Source organism: Haliaeetus leucocephalus, unplaced genomic scaffold, assembly GCF_000737465.1.
Source record: "Haliaeetus leucocephalus isolate CR32 unplaced genomic scaffold, Haliaeetus_leucocephalus-4.0 Scaffold92, whole genome shotgun sequence".
NCBI lineage: Eukaryota > Metazoa > Chordata > Aves > Accipitriformes > Accipitridae > Haliaeetus > Haliaeetus leucocephalus.
The window spans coordinates 12085509-12107792 of record NW_010972528.1 but is presented as its reverse complement, the minus strand read 5'-3'; the positions used below and the strand labels follow the sequence as shown (position 1 = coordinate 12107792).

At 39.4% G+C, this 22284-nt stretch overlaps 1 protein-coding gene across 1 annotated transcript in view; it reads left to right on the top strand.

Annotated features, from left to right (window-relative positions):
* PEPD (peptidase D) overlaps positions 1–22284 on the top strand; it is a 145576-nt gene that overhangs the window by 102085 nt on the left and 21207 nt on the right. The window contains exon 12 of the mRNA XM_010585121.1: positions 4585–4733. Coding sequence (XP_010583423.1) covers positions 4585–4733 — 149 coding nt within the window. The remainder of the gene's footprint in view (positions 1–4584; positions 4734–22284) is intronic.

The window sequence follows — 22284 nt, the reverse complement described above, 5'->3', positions numbered from 1 at the left end:
TTTGCATTTTGTGGTGCAAATATTCTCTGAAAGTAACACGGCCACATCTTACTCATCTGTATTGTTTCAGAGGGACGGGAGGGGAAAAGAGCTTTTGTGCATCGTGTTGTGTAGCATTTCAGTTACCATACTGACTTACAAGCCTGTATTCACTTTAAAATCAACCAGACTTGAAATATTTTCTCCAACTCCCGTCCTGGGTCCCTGCATGGGGAGCAGAACCCCAGTTCAGTTGGACGCGGAAGGGCCGCTGCCAACAGCGCTGGGGACCTGCCAGGGAAGAGCTGAGAAGCTCCTGTAAGGAGTGGCACGTCCAGCCGATCCTTTCTGCAAGGCTGTGACATGAGACACTTGTTTCTACTTCTTTTCAACTTGATACTGTTTTATGTACAAAATGATTTTAAGTTGTGGTGTCAGACCTTTTCCCTGTGAAAGGAATGAAATGCTCTTAGTCATTTTTGAAGGTGACTTCTAAAACAGATCCAGAAGGCAACTTTTTTTTTATGCTGTTGGCTAACTTATTAATGATATGTAAGCAAGTCATTCTGTCAGTAGAGCAACTGACAGGTTATCTGATTTTTCTCATACTTTGCATTGTTCAGTTTTAGTTAATGCAGTATTTTGCAATATGTTTGGGAGGAAGAATTATATATATACACAGAACTGAAGCCTCCCTTAGGAAAGCTATGCCCATGCTTCCAAGAAGGAGTTTGGATTATTTTTGCTATGTGTCTTTTACTTGTGGTATAGCTTCTTATTCATGCTAGAAAACAAATTGAAACATTAACACGGGATTTTTAGAGAGTGCTCAGGCCTTCTGACTGTTAAACCTCCTTTATACATCATGTACTTTTCACCCTAAAATGAAGCCAGGTAGGTGTTCATTGCTTTTGCTCCCAAAAAAGTGATGCAAAGCAAGATGAGCATCTCTCTTGGAAGGTTTTGAAAGAGATTGAGCTATGCAATAAAAGACTCGCCAGCGTCAAGCTAAATCGGTGAGAACTTTGACATACAACCACGTGCTTCTCTCTGATCAGTGACGCTCCTCTGGCCACCTTCCTGTTCAAGACTGCTCGGAAACCTGACAGCCTTGGGCACATCATCTCTGCATTCATTGAGATCAGCAACTAACAATTGCATCCCTGCTGAAAAAAAGAGTGGGGAAAGGGTTGTTCTGGAATTAAATTTTTCTTCATTCAACAGAAAACTGAATTCACAATTAAGTTTTGTAATGGACAACATACACAGTCTGCTAGATGTGTAGCCCTTAATTTATCTTATCTAGAAGGGAAAAATAATAAAGTTTGGAGATATTTTGTTATATTATTGCATATGTTACTCTACATTAAACAGTTCTTAAAAGGTAAGCCATAGATCAAGATGCCTGTAAGGCCTATTTTCATTTGTGCATGGAATTTGTTTAGATTGCTGCTACATTGATAACAGTCCAAATAACATTAAGTAGTTGTTTCTGTACATGACCCTTGTAAGACTGCATTATCAGGCAGGTAATTTTGTACATGCAATTGAGAGCATACTAAAATACATTAGTAATATCTCTTTTACTAGCGGTTTCCTAGCAGTTACCATCTAATTTCGAGGTAAAATAAATTTTTTTTTTTGTAAGGAACCAGGATATAAGGAACCTGCTTTTAGAAACTTTTTCCAGTTAGTCAACAGAAGATAGTAGCTCACATGCATTTTATTTGACTTAAATGTGCTTCACCACTTATTTTGCCTGGCAAGCAAAGATATGAAACTGGGATCTTCTCAGGCTCCCATTATTTCCTCAGGATAACTACAACATCTGGGCTATTTCCATGTCTTGGGCAACATTTTAACTAATGGATGTGTTCCCAACTGAAGTTAAATGGAAGAGAATTCCCAATAAGAGCCAAAATATCTCCCAAACGTACAGTTTGGTTTGGATGCTTTTTCACTGAAGCATACAGGCTGGCTTGTGTGTTGTGCTCTGAGGTAGAATTTGAAAGATCATCTTCTCTCATGTCTCCTCTTGTCTGGAAGCCAAGAAACCTGAACAAATGGTGCTTCCTAGCTTGTGAGCCTTGTTTTGGTGTTCCATCAGCTTTGTGATATTTTTTTTTCCATTACTTGGTGCTCCAGTAACTCAAAAAACTATTTAACAACTACAGAGTGATGAGTGGGTTTGAGAAAATGCTGATAATTGCAAGGTTAAAGACATAGCTAAAATTTTGCCTGTGGTAAGTCTGGAATAACTATTTTTCAGGTAAAATATAGAAAGCATAGCAACTTAGCAGACATGGGCAGGGAGTTTGAAGTTGTTGGTCACAGCTTTACTGTCACCATGCTGAATGGACACTTACAGTTGTAAATGCAGCAGAGTTAGGCCACAAAACTGCTGCAAATCCCACAAAGCACCATGAAACTTGATTTGTGATTTTGGAAGGGTTTGGTCTGGGATAGATTGAAAGATTTGTAACTAATCTGAAATCTGTATCTTGTTGGCAAGCTAGAGAACATAGCAGCTTCTTACATGATTCTTAGTTGCTGCAACTAGTTTTCTGTATCCTTAGATTTTCTGTGTGTATTATTATAGTTATTTTTAGAAGTGAGTCTAACCATAAAATCAAAACTTAGGCAGTGTTGATGGTGTTTCTGATTTTGAGGTTTGGCTAGGCTGGTTTACAGTTGCTATGTTGGTGTCAAATCGTGGTTTTTTTTACCCTGTGGGTCTGACATTTGCTGTCTATTGTGTATCTTTTTCCAATTAGCAGCTTTCCATTTTAACATACCATATTTCATATTTAAGTGAATGTATATAGTGTTTGCATTAGCTCTGCGTATACATGAATAGCTTTGCAGTTCCCTCTGTAGCATTCTCCTAAGGAGTTTGCTCCTGTAGCTTTAAGCCTCGTGCAGTTCCACAGCTGTAAACCATCGAGTTTGTTCCTGAAGTTCCAGTCCTGCAAGTCTCTCTGCAGGTGAACCTTGCCCAGTTTGGGGAGGCTGGCGATGACTTCAGCAGGGCTTGCACTCAGTGCAAAGATTTGTTCATGGAGGAAATTGTAGGGTGGATTTTAAAATTTCTTGGAGTAAATCTTCATGAGTATGTGTCTGTGTATGCAATGCAGCAAGAAGAGCCCCAACCCTGCTGAGATGTTATTTTGCTTTATCATGTTTGCCTTTGTTTACTTATTGTCCATTGCTTTCAGTGGCAGTTATGTTGGAAATGGTGAACATTTACAGCTGAGTGCTGTAGCACTTTTTGTGATAGCTTATACTTATCTTTACCTAGTCATGTATGCTGGTTGAGGACAGAGCTATGCTGCAAAGTTTTCCTAATTACTTTTGTAATTAGGACTCAGTGGCAGAGAATGTGCCCCAGTGGAGTGTCCTTCCTTCTGCTTGTGTTGTCTGGCTGACCCTACTGGGAAGCAGAAGCAAGAGGAAGAAAACTTCAAAGGTTTTCAAACACAGTGAAGGAAAAGTATATTTCTTATGATGGTAAGAGTCTCATACAGTTGTTTGAGGTGGTTGGAAGACAACTTAAATTAGCAGATTTCAACTCTGATTCATTACCTATGAAATCAGGAGTTCACACAAATACTATGTGTCAAGACCAAAGTCTTACGTGTAAAATGTGTCTTCTTGTAATCAATATATGATGAACTACGGGGGTTATTTGCTCAAGTATTGTTTGGTCCAAATGGTTATTTTGTTATTTGCAGATTTTTGAGCCTGCTGAAACCAGTGCAGTGCCTTATCAGGCAGGCTCTAGAAGCATAGTATTGCAAATGTCTAACCTGGTTCTCACAAGGGTGTGGAGACCCACTTGCTAGTCTTGTAGATTGATTTCTGGCAGCTGAGCAATCAGTGGTGAATCATTGATTCAAGTACAGAATAAATATGTTTCTGAAGGGGTAGACTAGTTTTTTTGTCCCCATAAAAGACAGCACTTTACGTTGAGTTTTTTTCTTCTATCTCTGATGCAGAAAACTGTACTAAATGTTCTTTTCTGGTGGATCTTCCCATAATCCTTGTTTCTTTAATCTGTGTTAGGCGAGTTTGTCTTGAAGGAAAGTTTATATTGTGAGCAGTGGCAGCCAGCCTTTATTGGGGACGTTTTATTTAAACCATCAGATGTGTTTTGACACTTAGATGCAAAAGGCCATAATTTAATTAACATTTCTCTGTTAAGTTTTGAGGTTAGACCCTTTATGTGATGCTAGCATTTCTCAGGAAAGAAAAAAAGGACATGTTTTTTCTTCTGAGAAGAGGTCCTAGAAACTGGAACTGAAGAGCTTGAAGTGGATTCCTTATGTACTTTTTATCTTCCTTCATATGTTCTCTCAGTGTTTCCGTCCAGGACTAGAGCACTCCATAAGGGTGTCAATTTAAGCCATATGTAATGCAGATACCCTTCTGCTAGGAGATTCCAAGGGACTGTTGTCTCATTTTACTTAGGAACAGCATTCAAATAGTGCTTATATGGCCAACTACCAAAATGCAGATGGCTTTTAAGTGCAGAGCAAGAGAAATGTCCTGTTCTACTATTTCTTTAGAACTAAATTTTCAGTTCGTCTCCCTCTGTTTCCTTTTTAGCCTGTTCGATATGGGAGGAGAGTATTACTGCTATGGCTCTGACATCACCTGCACCTTCCCTGCAAATGGAAAGTTCACTCCTGACCAGAGGGCTATCTATGAAGCAGTGCTGAAGTCATCGCGGGCTGTAATGAAAGCAGTCAAGCCAGGTAAAAGATGGGTACATGTCAGCAGGAATTGACAAGCTTGATGGCAGCATTCAGGCTGTCAAGACAATTACGTTTGGATTTTAGAAAGTGCTGGAAAGGAACAAGATGACAAAATTAATTTCCATGTTTAAACAGCTCCTAATGGAGAATAGAGGTAGGACACATAACACTTTCCATACACCACTTTTAAAGAAATAGCACATAAACAGTTACTAATAAGATTAAAAAGGTATTTTAATCTTCCACTTTTTTTAAATTCCTTTAATCTAGTGGTGACAGTTGTTACTCTGGTGTGTGTTTACATTGGCAGCCATCTTGTCAGGAAGCTTATGCCAAAGACTGAAGTCAGAGTTTGAGTGAACATGTGTGTTGTGCTTCGGTTTGTTTCAAGCATTTTCTGTATTTTACATGTAAGTTCAATAGAAATCTTCTGTTGAAAAAGAGGATGGAGTGTGCATCTTTGGGAGAGATACTCAATTAGCCTTAAAAAGCTTTAGAAAGCACTGGCTATTGGGTACTTCACTGTATGCCTTTAAATTGCAGGCAAGCTAATTCATCAAGTATACATTTTCATAGTTGAAGCAACTGCCTGGCTTGATGAAAATCTTATTTTTCTCTGATTCTGCTTTCAGGGAAGCAAATAAATGCTTTTAGAGCTAACTGCTGCTGTGATTTTGAGTCTTTCGCTGGTGAAGGTACTTGAGCATTTCTCAGTATTACTAATAGAACAGCTTTGAGAAAAATGTACTTAATGCATAAAGCACACTTATCCTTTAAATTTACTATATTAGCTTTCAATCATTGGGCCTTGAGTGCATGGGCTTTATGGATTGCCAATCAGAACATACATAATTTTCCTGTTATACAAGCTGGCAGCAGCACTGTTCATTTGAGGAGCTTGGAAGGAAGCAATAACATTTGAAGCTTATCTGCAAAATGAGACTAGATATTTTGCCATTTTAATAAGAAAATGCATTCTCCATCATCTGCTGTTTCTCCCCTGAAGAATCTTGTTCCTGTTCCTCTTCATAGTTTGCTTTGCGTTTCAGTGCCGCCTTTAATTTCATGTAACATTTTTGGCAGTATTTCATGCTAATAAGTTGTGGACTGTCTTCAGAACTTGAGAGCTAATATGATGCTGTACTCAGGATGGTGTAGAGAATTCCTTAGTTTACTTAACACTTTATTTACAGTGTAAGAAAATAAGGACATACCAAGTTAAGTATTTCTTTAAAGTAGTTGCAAGGATCCTTTACTAACCTTGGGAGTTTGAGATTCATATACAGAGAAATGATTCTTAAAGTCTGGCAGAAGATGGGACTGAACTTTCTGTTCTCACTATGCTTTAGTTGTCTTGCCTGTTTAGAAGAATGGTGCAAATGCACTTATGCTGTTCGTGAGACTAGTAATCATGAATTTTCTGGCTACAGAAAGCAGGTTAAACACATGTTCTATGGACTGGTTCATTGGTTTGGTTAATTTGGTACCTCTGTGCAATGAAATGCAACCTGGACTTTTCACACTCTGTTGGATTAGAGATCTGGGTAGACTCCTGCAATGTGCAAAAATTTTCACCATCTGGAAGAGTCTGCTTTTTAGGTCTGTATGGCTTGTACCCTAGTTCTTTTGCACCTTTTAACCCATCTGTCCACTGATGCAAAAAAATCTGACAATATTATTATATTTTCCTCTGATGAGCTCTCAAAAACACACCAAAGGCCAAAGACTGTTTACTAGTGAAATGGGTATGAAACACTTAAAATCGGTAGTTGGCAGAAAAGTACTTACAATGTCTGAAACGAATTTACAGTGTTCTAAAGACAGTTCAAACTGAAATGTTGAGTTGGATTAGAGAGACGTCCTGTTTTGTATACAACTTTAAATAATTTTAAAAATCAGATATTATTCAAATAGTTACTTAGTTCTTTTGTTTTCTTACTAAAGGGAACATAGGAGATAAGACATTTCTGTAAAAGGCTTTCATAAATCCTTTGAAAGAAATGTATCTGCTTTGTACCTTCCACCAAATTCCTTTAAAATGTTTTGTGTAGCTGTTTTAATTGAACACTCAGACAGACAAACTGCCATGTCATGTACTGTTGGATGGCTAGTTGAAAGTGGCATTGGATCTCCTGGAAGGCTAATATTCTGCTGTAGAAAAAGAAGAAATAGAAGCACTGACCTTCATAGCATGGTTAGTGTCACATACTTCTCAGGCTGCTGAGAAACCCCAGAGCCCCTCAAAGGGGTTGGTGCAAACTGAATGTATTGTTACTGCTGCCCAGAGAAAGCCATTTCTGTGGGAGAGGCTGCAGCCTCCTTCGTCTCGTTGAACAAACCTAATTTGTTAGCTCATTGACTAAAGCACCAGGATCTGCTCCTGGGGGAGCCGGGTACTGTCACAGAGGGGAGCAGGAAGGGATGATGTGAATTCAGCTCTCAAGTGTCTCTTCTCCCTGTCTGACGGGAAGTTAATACTTTAGATCTCCGAAAAAGGAGGCAGAAAAGCTTGCGGGTTTAGAGGCGCTAAATGTAAAACCCAGCCCCATCATGTTTTAGTCAGATTTTCTGAATTATGGAGCCCTTGTTCATTTTGCTATTATGTTTGTTTGTCTTCATTTCCCAGGGTTCCTAAGATCAAAGACAGTCAAGTGACTTGGCTCACATGGCAGTAACCATTCATGGGGCAGGCTGCGTAGAAGGAGTGTACGCAGCAGAGTCAGCAACTGTAGAAAATAGCATTTCTCTCCAGCTGCAGAATTGGGGCCTTAATTATGCCTTGTGGCAAAGGGTCACAGGGGACATCTAGTTGTTGTCTTCAGAAGGTTAATGATTCCCAGAGTCTTTCTCATTGCAAGATAGGGAGCAAGTACTTTAGGGAGAGTCACTAACCAAATACTGGGTTACATAACTGTGTTTATGGAAGGACACACATTTGCTAGCAACCTTAAAACATTTTATATAGATGTGTGTAGTTCAGAGATTTGCATTTCTTTTTTCAGTTTGGCTCTCATATGAACCTAATTGACTCTCAAGTAAAGTTACTTTCTGAGAGACAATAGACCTCCTAATACATTTTGTTTGTAGTTCTATATTGTCTATATTGTCATAATTTTTAAAATACTCCAAACCATTGTATTTTATTATAGAAAAGCATTCATCTGACTACATCCTGTGCATGGTCCAAACATGCAAACAGCTGAAATCACATGTATGGGTCTCCCTACCTTCCAACTGAAAGAACAGAATTCCTTCTGTGTGCCAAATAATATATTCTGAAAGTTAAGAAACACTCTCTGTGGGATTATAGCCCAAATTCAGTGCAGTCATCACAACTCCTGCCACAAACCAAATCTGCTTAAAATAAAAGGGGAGAAAGACATATTCAGTCTTGCATAAGCAGCAATTTTGAAACTACTGAACATGGATCTCCTATGAAGACAGCGATGCTTGTCGCTGAAGTGAAAGAGTCAAAAAGGCATGCTTGTGTGGCAGTAGGATAATTGTCTCTTTCCTACAAAGTCAGGCTCATGATCCAAAATGTCAGAGAGGAATGTTGCATTTCTGCTTAGGGGATGTTCTTAATGCGGTCAAGTCCATCTGGGTTAAATTTATTCTTCCACAGAACTAAAATACAGGGGCGGATGTGCAGAATATTGACACTTCCATTCACTTTGGTGGCTGAGGCATAATCTACTTCTTACTCAGAACAGTGATTTGAGAAGCAATTTGTCTTCACATAGATGTTCTACATAAAAGAACTGTTAAAAAAGAGTGAACTTGTAAAGCCAAGTGTCCCAGACTTCGAGTATTCCAGAAGTTAGTGTGCTAATTTGTGTCACTTCTGCATTGTTTTTTAATCTCATTAGATTTACTGAATTGGTTGAGGCACATTAGGTGCACTCCTGGAGCACATCTCCCTGTTTACTTTCATCTGAAATGAATTCAGCTCATGCACTTCAAAACTCCACTGTGTAAACCAAAACACAGTAAGTGGGGACAACTGAGAGATTTCACCTCCAAGGATGATTGGAATTAAAATCTTGTAGATACATCCATTGTTTCTCCCTCTGCTATCTTCAGGCAATGCATGTAACAGAAAGATCTGAGCTAATGAGCAGCTATTCAGTAATTTGTTTTAACCTTTTGTTCCATGCATGGCCCAAAGCTGTTTATTGCCTACTGTTCAAAACCTGCTCTGAATCCAGAATTACCAACATCCTCACCAGTTTTTCTCTGAGTGCTCATCATAACACTACACAGGTGCTTGGCAGGCAGTAAGTTCACTTGCACTTCATCTTAGTGATGTGAAAGTGTGCAGCAGTTCCCCTTCTGCATGCAGTGGCAGGCAGGCTGGAGAAGCTAGTGTAAAAGCTAGTGACTCATTTGGGATTCCAAGATCAAGATTGAATTTCATCAGACTTGAGATATTTTTTTTAAGGGAGTTGAACATTGCTCTTGCTCAAATCCCAGCTGTTTTGACCTCTGTTACAGCTGTGAGTGCCCAGCCTTTCTGCAAATCAGACTCCAGGTTGTCAAGCCAGACACTGGTAAAATGAAAGAAAATTATTAATGAACAAATGTAAAATAAATAAATAAAAATTTAAAATTGTGTTTGAAGCAAGTTGCCTAGCATCCTGCTGCGAGTCTGAGGCAAGAATGGTTGCTAATTCCCAGTGGCAACATTCAGGTGCATTTGCCATGCTTGCTTTTTTTGTGAAGTCTCTTGTTTCTCTTCCTGCACACCTCCAGCTTTTTCATCAGATGGAAGAGGAGTCATATGAGGAACAGGTATTCTCAGTGGTCTAGCAGGAGCTGTGGTTGCCTTGGAGCTAGAGTCTTCTGGAAATAAGGTAGCCCTAGAACTAAATGAACTTGGGGCTTCCTGTGGATTTGCATCATGTGGTTGGTAGGAAGCTTTGGTTGGTCTGGTGGAAGCTTTTCCACTGGGCTGAGGTACTTCTGAAGCTCTCCTCCATGTGAATTCTCCTGTCTGTAGTAATGCATGAATGGATATCGCAGTTTTGCTTGCATCAGGTCTTCTGTCTTTTAGCCAGCTGCCTACATTACAAAATGTAGCACTGGGTATATTCCTCTGGTGAGTGTCATTGAAAATCTCCAAAAGGTTTTAAAAGTTTTATTGTAGGACTGAAAAAGGCAGCATCATCAAAAAGGCCTTGCTACTATTGAAATCCCATCTAAAGGAGTAGATGGTCATTTAACTGAAGGACTGGACCGTAACACATCAGCACCGAGGGTCCAAGCAAAGCTCGCACAGACAGCATCAATTGATATTGCCTAAGTCTGGAGTCCTTGATGCTGTAATCGTAAAAATACTGCTCTTAGTGTAGCTCTCCCATCACCCCTGTAATTGCCCAGGCTTAAAAAAGCAAACTGTGGTGGAAAAAGAAAGTATGGTGTAGCACAACATCAGTAGGCATAAGGCTATATAGTGTAATGGTTAATGGCAGAGTGTGAGGTCTCAACTCTGATGTCTGTAGTACCTCCAATGGACAACTGTCATGGTAGCAGTTGAAAGTCTGAACTGCAGGGGTAGATTAGACCCTTTTGTGAGCAGGTTTGACAGGTCTGTTGATAGTGGAAAGATCTGAAGAACTTGAAAGGGTACATGTGCATTGTTCCCAAATCCTGTCTCACTCCATTCTTTATCCCAGTTGCGTAAGTTAGATCCAATGTCATTGTAATAGCTTTATTAACCATCATTTGTCATAAGTTACACCTGGGAGACCAGTATTGTTTGGGTTTTGTCATTGATATAAATCTATTTGAAGAAACATGTAAAATATTTGGTTTTGCTGAAAGTCCCTCTCTGAAACTTCTAGAAAACAACTTGTTGAAGGAACATGATCTAGCTTTGAAGTTAGCCCTACTCTGAGCCAGGGTTTGGACCAGATACCCTCCTGGCATCCCTGCTAACCTAAATCACTCCATGACTCCAAATGTGTTTTGAAATGTGCAAATGAAAATGTCAGTGATGTAAGAAAAAGAGGTGTTGATGAGAATCAATGCCTGTGTGCTCAGCTCTAGCTCTTAACAGGGAAGGTAATACTTTGCAAGCCAACAGATAGTGATGTGCTTCAGTTTCTGCGTGAAGCGCGTTCATACTTAACCGAGCTTTGAATATCACTTTGTTCTCATATGGATGCTTTATTGTCAGTGGTACATACGAGTCTGATAGTGTTCGGGAAGTTACTGCGGAGTACCTTCTTTTTTATTCTTTAGCAAATGACTGTGTATTTATACCATGTCCAGCCTCTGAAGTGATTTCTGCTGTTTATTTTTTGGTTTATTATCTTGAGCATTTAAAAAATATGAATAATTAGAGTTCTATAAATTTAATTCCTAGTTGATGAGGACAGTATTGTTTCTACATATAAAACGTTTCTATATACAGTTTCTATTTTGCGAAACGTTGAAGTTTCTCAAATACATTAAATCTGCTACTGTGTTGAGAAGAAATAAAAAGGAAGCACGCTTATCTTTAAGCTTTGCAATTAAAGCTATTTTGGATTAATGCAGTAGATCATAAACAGACTCTTTAAGATTAATGAGCTAAATATTGGAGCAATCACATACTTTCCATTTTCATCCCTTGCAATTGCACTCTGGGACGTCCGAACATTCCTCCCTGTCTTCTCTGTAGAGTAATGGAAAGTCACAGGAGAAGGGGAAGGAAGGGAGCTTGTTGTGCTTAACATTCCCGGTACTACTGCAAAACTTGTGTATGTTTAAAAAAATGAGCAAAAACCCCCTTTTTCAATCTCTAAGCTATACACATTAGTATTTGGGGGTAGAGGGAGAAAGAATTAAAACACCTCGATCAGTAAGGTCTATTGTCCTAAATTCCAGTTTAAAAAAAAAGATCTCTTTGTCTAGCAAACTGCTCCCAAGGAACAGTTGAGTAAGGCCAGGTTGGCAGCCAATCAATTCCCTATCTCTACATTTATATGATTTAAAAAGCTTGTATATCCAAAGTCCCCATTGAACCAAAATTGCATTCAGACATTAGCTGTGCAGCTGGGAATATTTGCTGATTGATGTTTGTTTGTTTCAATAAAATGAAAAATAAAAAATAGTTCCAAATATGCACAGAAGTTGTTGTTCACCAAGTCAGTTTATGTGCAGTGTGAAAGCTTTCCTCTTTGGGATGCTGACATTACTATAGGGTCTCCCTATAGGATTTGTATCTCTCCATTTTTTCAAGTTGGAGCTCATGCTCAGGGGTATTTGCATATCCCAGAGTCCTGCATTTTACTGTCCAAGAGAGTGAGTATCGTGTTGCCTCTGGCTTTCAGGCATTGCTTTTCTGATAAATGCTGTTGAGGAACATCTTGAAACAAATCTCCATCCCAGGACTAACATCTCTGATAATGGAAGATGGAGGTTTCTCCATATTAGGGCTGGAAGATTCCTTGCCTGTTTATAGCTTTCCCAGAAGTCAAGTTTCACATAAAGACATGGGGTCTTTCAGTTCTTAAATCCTTTCTTCCAGGATCAAAGATCAGCCATTGCAGATTTCATTGATGCCAGGACTGCCGTATAATCTTTGAGCAAGAAGTACAGTCAGGTACACTTCAAAACAAAGTACAGTCAAAAACGTTTCAGGCAAAGAAGTAAGCCCAGGTGCCAAGCAAATAAAACATCCTTTAATTGATCATGAAGATATCAGCTGCTTCCTAGAGCCTACCAGGAATGGGTCCCCGTTTGCTGTAGGTGCTGAATAAATGCAAAGAAGTAAGTAGTTCCTAAAAGACTAAGGTCTTTTGAGGTAAAGAGGCGAAGCGGAGAGGGTTGGAGCAAACAGGCAGTGAGCGCAGGCGAGCAGCTGTATGGCTTGAACCACAGAAAGTTCTCTGTAGCTGACGGTCCCTCCTCTGTCCCTGCTCCAGCTGCCTCACCAGGTCAAGTCTTGCATTTTGCAGTTGAGAATAGGTGTCTGAAGGTGTTTCTGTCAAGTTAGCAGTAACCCTTCCACTCTCATTTCTTTCTCGTGTTCAGTACATTTAGGGCCAAACTGTCCAAGGTGCAGAACAATTCAGAGAAAGGTATTAGACCCTTCTGTAGGCCTAACTCTGAGGCCTTCCTTTAAAGACCAGGAGAAAAGGTCCTTGGGAGTTCACTAGGATGAAGTGTGACAACTCCATGGTGTGCCACCTGCCACGCACAGCCTTAAAACCAGGCTCAGCATGTTAGTATTTAGGTTGCTGCTGCAGTCGTGCCTAGAGTTTGAGTGTTGGCCTCTCCTCTTTCTGGTTTCCCCTTGGTGGCAGAGGACCAAAGGAGGCCTTGTGTATTTGTAGGTGCAGGATGCTAAACAAAGGTAATCCCACCTGGTCTTGATCTTTGTCTTCTGGGCAGCTGGAACTGCACAAGTGTTGAGCTGCTGTGTGAAACCCTATGCCTGCTTTTTGTGCCTTACTCCTGATTTCTTCAATTTTTGTTCATTGGTGTAGCTTCCTAACCACTTTGCAATGGAGGGGCCCGCCTCAGCTAGTTTCCTCATGTACGTCCTTCCAAGGAATGTTGTCAGTTAGGACAAACCAAAGCAGCAGCTTTATTTTCCAGTGTTTTGCCTCCACCGTGTTTGCCTGCTGCTAAAGGATTCAAGTAGTAAAGCTCAGGAAGTAGACATAAGCCCAGGGACTTTAGGGGGTGAATGGTCTGTATTTTTGTACAGCAGAATGTAAACTTTGGATGGTGTGTATTCCTGAAAACATTTCGGTATCTAAATATTGAGGCATGGTTCTTTCAGTGAGACTGTCAGGAGAAGGTAGGTTCAGTGAACAAGTACTGGTTTCATAAATAACCTGTTTTATACAACAGAAAATGCTGTGATTTGAATTCAAAGTAGCAGTACGATTCTCTGATCTATGTTCTAATAACACGTCTCTAACGAAAAAAGAATAGTGGAGAATTTAGCTCAAGTAGGATAGTACTAAGACCAGGGATTAGAATAACCCAAATAATTAAAGAGCTGTTTAATTGGAAACTAATAGCTAGGGTATTTGACATAGCAGATCATATTACTGGCAGTTGATTCTCTTACTAAGTTGAGCAGAGTTGTGCTTAGGAACATATTCAAATTCAAAATTTGCAACTTCACGGATTACTACTTTTGTCCATGACAGTTCTGTAACTTCTTTAGAATTCAGATTTATTTTTGTTTGCTGCTATTTTGAATACTGCTTTAGGGCAATTGTCACTGTATTCAACTAGGATTGAAATTTATTATACCTAAAGAAAATAATTGGAAATGTTATTAATATTTATTCCTTCCAAGTTAAGTACAAGGTTCTCATTCACGTGCAGCGGGCGTTTTTTGCATGCAAGTCATTCGAGGTTTTTTTGGTTTTGTTTTTTTTTATTTAGTTCAGAGTTGTACTTAGTAGAACACCATGTGGGCACACTTGTCTGTTGTGCTGTATAAAAACAGTAGCTAATTTTGATGAATTTTTGGAAAGAAATTGGTCTGTAAACTGGACCTTTTGACAACAGCACAACAGGGAAGGGTGTGGGAGTACAATCTATTTTACAGTTTGTATAATTTCAAAATACCCATATGAATTATTCCCATTCAGATTGACATATTTTAGGCAAAGTGCTGCTGATCATTATTAATCTGCTGTAATATCTGAAGCAGAACAATTATTCTCAGAAATAAGACATTAATGATAGAAGTTGAAGATTTTATACCAATTCCTCTGAAGAACAACTGCTTTCGGGGCATGTTGTAACCAGTACTTGATATTCACAAATCCTGCTGAATGACATTGCAGTATTACTTTTTCCCCCTTGCAGTTAAGAATGTGTTATTGTGTTAAAGACAGATTGCAAAGTAAATCTTGTCAATATATGTTTTAAAAAGCTATTTGTAGTCTGCTCTCTCCTCTACCGAATGGAGTTGGCTGTGGTTTTTGCTAGCATTAATGTTCATAAATGAGTTTCCTTTTGAATACTAACTCTCTGAGATTGACCCAGAAAACACAGGGTAGCTTTCCGTTCTAAGTTAATTCCAGCTTTGTCAGTATAAATGGTTAAAGCATCAGCCACCACTTAGAAAATAAAAGCTGAAGGAACTAAAGGATGCACAGACAATACTGACAATCAAGTTGCAATTCTTGATTCTTGCAAGATATTATTAAATAAAAATGGTGTCATTGATTACTGGAGCTTTCATTGTTGGACACGTAACTTAACCTTGTCCAGAATAGCAGTAACCTACGGCAAGAGGTGAAGGAAAAAGGCAGTATTTTCTGTCAAATTCAGCAGATCCTCCAGTCCCACTGTGCAAGCAGCAATCTGTCGAAATGCAAGATTTCAGACTGTGAGTCTGAGTGCAAACCTTCTGGGAGCTGCTCTTCCCTGCTTGTGACTAACGCACGGGAGCTGACCCATGCATACAGTGACCACTGCAATGTTAGGAAGACTAAAATAAAGCTGAGTTATTTCCAAGTGTAAAAAACCAGGCACTTTAAAACAGTTGGGCCTTTCTGCCCTTAAGTCCCTCTCATGTGGAGGTCTCTGAGCAGCCCTTCTGGGGCAGTGTCTGCAGGAGCCGCCGTGGTTCAGGGGCAAAGCTGCAGCTTTCCAGCCCAACTGCGCACGTGGGTTTTTCTACTACTTTCAGTGGTTTTTCAAAGGTGCTGCTTGTACAAAGCAAATACATGTAGAAGTGTTTACAGACTTAGAGCCTAAATTGGCTGCAGGTTTTTTAGCCTTTCTCTAGTGAATGGGTTTTGGTTTAAGGCTATTTTTTTAAAAGAAACACCTTTTTTCCTAATTGTAACAGGTTATAATATTGTAACATTGTACAGTTCTGATTTTAACAGTGACCTTGGGGTGAATAAGCTGCTTTTACCTGGTCTGATGTGCACTGGTGCACTGATTTTCTCCCAGTTCAGTATTCAGGAAATGCACTCATTATACATTGTAATTTGAGTTGAAGTACAAAGTTCGTTGAGTCCTTCGATCTTGACACTGCATCAGCTGTAGCTGTCAGAGTGCAAACCTGCTAGACATAGATTATGCTGTTTGCCCTGAATCTTATCTAAACAGAGTCTTTTCTAAGCTTCAAAGATTGATAAGTTTCCACACTGCAATCACTCCCTCCAAGCGCTTCCCTCCTTCCCCCAATCTTTTTTCTCTTCTTTTGAACGTACACCTATTTGGAAGGAACATGCAGTAAAATCCATAGTGTCTGCTGGTGCTGCTCAATCCCAGTGCTGCATCTTTCCAAACATGGAAAAAATCCCTCCTCTTGCTCCACGTCTGCATCTGTTCGAATTGCTTTTCCTAAGGTTTCAGCATGGCAGACTTTATCTTGGTGTTGCCTCTGATATGTTATAGATCAACATGTGCAGGGTTTATAATGAGGAGGATGGGTTTACCACTTAAAACTTCCATCACAGTGATGCAAAAGAAATACCACAGTACAACTGAATAGCACAATGCTGTTCAGGCTTTTGAAGAAGAGGTCTGAATTTCGGAGGCGATGGGGAGTCATCCTGCTCCTGTCAGGCAGGTGCATCTTACTGGGGAATCGAGGGATGGTTTTTGAAGGAGTCCGTCCTAGTTTGGAGCTGTGGCACTGGAACTCACAGCACAGAGCAGGCTGAAGTCTAGTTATCCCTGCTGTCAGTACTGCAGGTATTTGCATGTATGACACAGCAGCAAATTCATAATAGCTCCCATCACTTTTTTAGGATGGGAAAGTTAACAGGCTCTTCTCTTCATATGGCACTCAGTTGGAGCCATGCAACTGCTGTAGAATATAGCCTAAAATTACATCCCTGAATTAGGCATCCATATAGCCATCTAATGCTGACTCTGTGAGTCTTACAGGTAGTTATCTACACAGTATATGAAGCTTTGAACAGCTTAACTGTTGCCCAAACATTGTCAATGTTTGAGTACAGCATTTTGGTTTCTCACTCTGATTCCTTGCCCGTTGCAGAGTTGCCTTAACTGGTGCTGCAAGAAACCAAGCTCGAAAACTGAGCTACTACTGAGTATTTCATCTAGTGGGCCAAAAAGAAAGCGTGAAAATCAGAAATACAACAGATTCTTCTCTAGCACCCAAGTGAAGAAGAAAGAAATAATTGGTTTTAGTATTTAAATGATGTTTTGGTTTGGTTTTTTAAGCTGGGTTAGATTGGAATTTTTAAGGACCTATTGTTTTATGGCTGATATGGTCACTGCGTGTTGGCAGATTTTAGTCTGTTCCAGTGGGTTGCTGGCTGGACAGGGATTGCGTGTTATGTCTGCATTTCAGTGGCACTGCCAGAGGACATCGGGCCTTTTGCCCTTGTCTGTGGACACTCAGAAACGAAATGTAACTTAACCTTAGCACAATTTGGGGAGAAGTTACTACAACCTTGCCATATTCATTTTTTTTGTAAGATTGTGACATCTGTGCTGGCAAAAAAACCCCACCCTACAACAACAAAAAAACCCTGCTAAATCATTTGTGGTTTAATCATTGTCACATTACAACCACAAAGTACCCTAAGTAGCAGCCAAAAAAATCCTGTTAGGCCTTTTCAGAGCACTTTCTGACCAAAGTGGCTAAATACCACGCAGTAGTTCTAAATTACTTTTGTATGCTGTTTCTACTTTATGTTCTCGAATAGCTTCTAATAAAACATCAGAAAATAATCACTGGAATGAAAATACCAGTGAGTTAACAGCAACTGAGGAACAGTTTATAGTATGATGTGTTATAACAATTGATCTTTTTAATGCTACTGTTTAAAAAGTTATGGTATCTTCATTAAAAGGTAGAGATGCTTTTGATTTCTGGTTTCACTAGAAGCATTTCTTTAGGGTTTTTTTGGTTTGGGTTTTTGGGGGGTTTTTTGTTTTGTTTTTTTTTTGAACAAAAATCTTCCCTGTCAAGGGTGTGATCAAAGAGGTCACAGATTAGTGCAGAGATCATTATATGATGTTTTTGAGTCCCTAAAACATGGTGGTTTATCTGAAATTTGGTGGATTTGGCAAACAGGTAATTAGAGAAGAAATATTTTCAAGGAAGTAAAAAAATACTCAATTTATCTCTTTCTTTTCTGTCACAGTAGTATCTAAGAATATCAGATAACATTTAGGTTGGTGGGAGTAAATTTAAAAAAAAACCTTTTACTAAACTTAATGTATTAAGTTTGCCATTTTTACACACAATACCTCACATGTCTGCAGATCTCTGCTATACTGTTTGCCTGGTATCTGAAAACTAATAGGCTCCATAGTTATATGTTGTTTAATTAATCCGTGATCTGTCACATTTCGTTATCAGACATATGCACTGTCTGGTCGTTGCTGCGTAGTTCATTCACTCTGTATCTCAAGGGATCTCAAATGCTTCGGTTGCTGTAAAAGGTGCTTTTTGTCCTGGCCTCTCGCCCAAGCACATGCTGCATGGCAAGTAACGAATCGCAACCTAATGAGCCTTGGTAACTGAGCTTTCCTAGGGAGCCAATCGCTGGTTCGGTGACCTGTATTACCCAGTATCTCATTTGGCAGAGAATTAAGAATGGAGCAGACACATCATCAGCAGATTTTCGTGAGTGCAGACTCATTTTGGTACAAGCTGTCAAAGTCCAAGGACCCTCCAATCTAGCTTTCTAAACCTCATCTGTCAGTGGACTATAATTGGTTTATAAATTGGCTTAAAGATAATAATGGAACTAACCTTTTTACACAAAAAGCATGTCTGCAACCATGATAAACTTCACCAAAGCTTAAAAATAATAGTCCTGAATAATATACGAGTAACACTTCTTAGTGGTGATTGGTGGTGGGAGCTTAGTGCAGGCTGGTGTTGCAAAACAGCCAGCTGTTGCAGTAACTCACATAACTGATGTTAGAGCCACTTGTGTGGAAGTTGTTTTGTTGTGGTTTTTAGTTGTTTTTTTAACTGCTTCTTCTCACTACAAGAATGCTATCATGTTTTACCTCTGCTGCATCAGCTTGTGGTGGGTGACCGAGCTCTCCACCATGCCGTTAATCCAAAAAACTGAAGTGCCTGAACATCAAGTAACCTCCATGAATTAAGGATTCTTTGTACAAAATGTTGTTCATTCAGCATTGTTTAGCGTTTTTTCTTCACATCTGCAAATGCTGTCCTGTTGGGCAGAACGTTCCCTGGCTGCTGGCACAGAGGTTTCTTAATTATAGTTTTCTTTGTTTTAACATGCTAAAGCTATCCACACATAGACGTGCACACAGACATCTGAATGGAATACAGATATCTCTGTGCTTTAACACAGAGATTCACATATCCTTACTGCAAGTCCTTCTGGCACGTCCAGATTGTTGAATAGCACATCATGTGAGAGTACCAGAAAATTCTGTTCATGGCTTTCCTAGTCAAGGTAGCTGTGATATTTAATTTTTCCTCCTTTCTCTGCTTTTTGCCATTATTGGGAGTTCAGTATGTATGTAGGAAAATTAGATTAGTAGAATTTGAGGTATAGCATTCAAGTAGAATACTTGAAGAGCAAAAGTTCTTCAAGTATTCTTGCTAGTTAACTTAAATGACAGCTGAGTGCAGACATGGCAGCCAGTCCCAGAGACAGCTGGGTTTGCACAGGCCATTGTATTATAAAGATTCCAATTGCCCAGATAAACCTAATACAATTTTAGGTTTAAAATAAATTTGAAGAGTTCTGTATTTCTGTGTATGGTATATGAAATGTGTACAGCATATGAATATACTTCATATATAAAATGGACTAAGAGATCTTTCTTGAATTAGGATGCTTCCTTTCTTCCATAGATTGCATTCTGTACTTTTAAGTAATTGCCTTATTGCTGTAGAGTAGTTCTTTCTCTTAACAAAGTTAATGTTTTTAAGATAATAAGGGTACTAGGAGATGCTTGAAGATTTGCATTTAGATCCTCTCTCTTTGTCAGATTGCCTGTTTAAAAAAAGGAGGAAAAAACTGTTTGTACCTTGCTATTAAAGTTTATTCCTAGCATGATGGGAATCGGCTCATATTAAACAAGACAAGGACATCACCATTTCTTTAAGTGAAGACCAGTAAGGTCACTCCACTTAGTTCACTGTCTCTAGTCAGCTCAAAAATATCCTCATATTTTGTCTAGTAATAGTCTGTGTATGTGTGACTGTATTATACAATGCTTGTAGGTTAAGTGGTTTGGAGGGGAGTGGTCTGATAGTGTAAAATACTACCACACTGGAGTCATAGTAGAATAAAATGTGAAGCCAGACAATAGAATAGAAAATGCAATCTATCTATAACACTTTTATATATATATATATAAAAATTAGAACTATTTGAACACCTATTTACTGATAAAACAAGATTTGTACTATTTAGCGGGGTGCCTCCAGCAGTGGCTTAATTTCCCTCCAGCCAGAGCTGTCCCAGTGCTATCTGCAGCTTCTGCAGCATGCATGAGAGAGCTGGAGCTGAAGTACTTCCCATCTCTAGCAAAACTGATGGCACTGGCTAGATGATAAAAGAGTGGTCCAGAGTTGTTTTGTTGGGCTCTGTCCGAAGCACTGCCCTTGTTCCAAGAGAGAGCCCAAAGCTGCAGATTTTCCATCCAGCCTCATTATTTATTTCGCAGTGGAGCTTTTTGTTGTCCTCAGTCTCTAATGAAACAGATAAGATGAATAAAAACCAAAACAGATGGAGAACGCAGAGCCTGGGCGGGAGGAGGAGAGGGGAAATAGTCATGCTTTTTCTCAATGAGAGAAAAAAGTAGAGGCGAGGGAAGAAGGGGCTCTGATGGATTTGCTCAGTGCCCAGAAATACTCAGGATTTACAACCACAGCAATCTTTTCAGTTAGGGCAGTAGACTCATTCATTTGCTCTGTTAAACTTCTGCAGACAAATGTATGTGTGGTTTTGGTGGGTTTATTTCTGATCAGTTTAATCTTTATCTCTTGTTAGATGTATCTCTTCCTTAGTTTGTTAAAGGTGCTTCTCCACTCCGAAGTGGAGTCTGTGGGTTTGGATTGAGACAAATAGTACCAGCACAGCTATAGAGGGAAGCTGTACTGCAAACAACAGGTACCTCATCTTAAGTTGGTTCAGAGCATCTGGGTTATAGTTGTGTTTTCTCTTCCAGCAACAGAGTTCTATCTTCATTTATATCAAGAGAGGATGAGGCTTCAAATAGTTGACCAGCGTCAGACGTTACATGTAGCTTTTGCAGTCATGGGGATGAAAATAGAAGACTTGTAGACTCAGCTAAGAAATCATGGGAGGCTTCTCAAGGGAACATCTAGTGTCCCCCAGAAAGAATATTAAAGATTTTTAGAGCAGTTAGAGTTGATTGCAAAGTGCAGAAGCCGAACTGGGAGTTACACACAGAAATTCTGTATTCCCACAACTACAAAATAGAGAGGAAAGCAACTGTGATTCAGTAATGCTTCCAGTTTGATATCCGTAATATCGATGCAATAGATTGTAATGATTTCAATATATCATGCAATAGATTGGACCCTATTGTGAGACAGCTGTGAAACATAGATGAATCTAGAGAAGTGAAAATTGCAATACAATCCATGTTCAAAAAGATAAAAAGATAAAGTCTTGTAAAATATAATTATGTTGAACACAGTTGTCAAAGAACAACTGGTTATAGTTGTATTAATTCTTACTGAAGGAAGAATCTAAATTCCTTTCTGACGGAGGGAAAACACAAAAATAGCATATTTTGAACAGGAAGACTGCACACATTTTATGAGTAAGCTTCACTCGCTTGGGCACTGTTGGCTTTTGTGAGGAAACAGCAACCGAGAGTTTGTCCAGCGTATTGTGCTGCACACCTCTGTCTCGTGGTCTTGCTCGGGCATGGAAGGCGCTTCTCTGGCTGCATGCATGCAACAGGCTAACAAGTTTGATCTCCGAGTAATCTGATGGGGAAGAGGACGCTGCCTGTTAACTAACTTACAAGCTGAGCTCATTCCCGGTCAGTGTTAATGGGAGCATAAAAGTGCATTGGTTTCTGTGTGGACAGTGTGCAAGACGGAGCAGCCACTTCCTCTTCGTTTTGTTTCTGACCTTTATATTGGAGCCATATAAGACAACTGAATTTTATTTAAGCACTCCCACAGGATGATTTTATTTCAGCCTTTGAAGCCTTAGTTCTTTCAGTAAAAGTGCTAATGTAATTATGATATGGCATTCATATTCACAAGACCCTAGAGCTGCATGTTTAACTGGATTAAAGCAAATGGAACTTGATGGGGTTTTGGCCTTTATTTGTTTAATCATGCCAAAATTGAACAAGGAAAATATTCTTCTACTGTACCTTAGCCCTAGTTGTCTTGACTCTGCAACCGCGCTGTTGATGATGACTCAAAGCCATGGTGAACTAATTAAGACAGTACTGTGTTACTAACAAAAGAGCTGCTTTCTTCCTCCCTCCTCCCCCCCAGCAGTTTGTCAAACAAAATTGTATCCTATACCAAAATAATAGAAATCTAATGTATCCTGGCACTTTGTCTCTAGTCAACCAACAGTATTTTGTAATGCTGTTTTAGTACGTGTATTAGAGGACT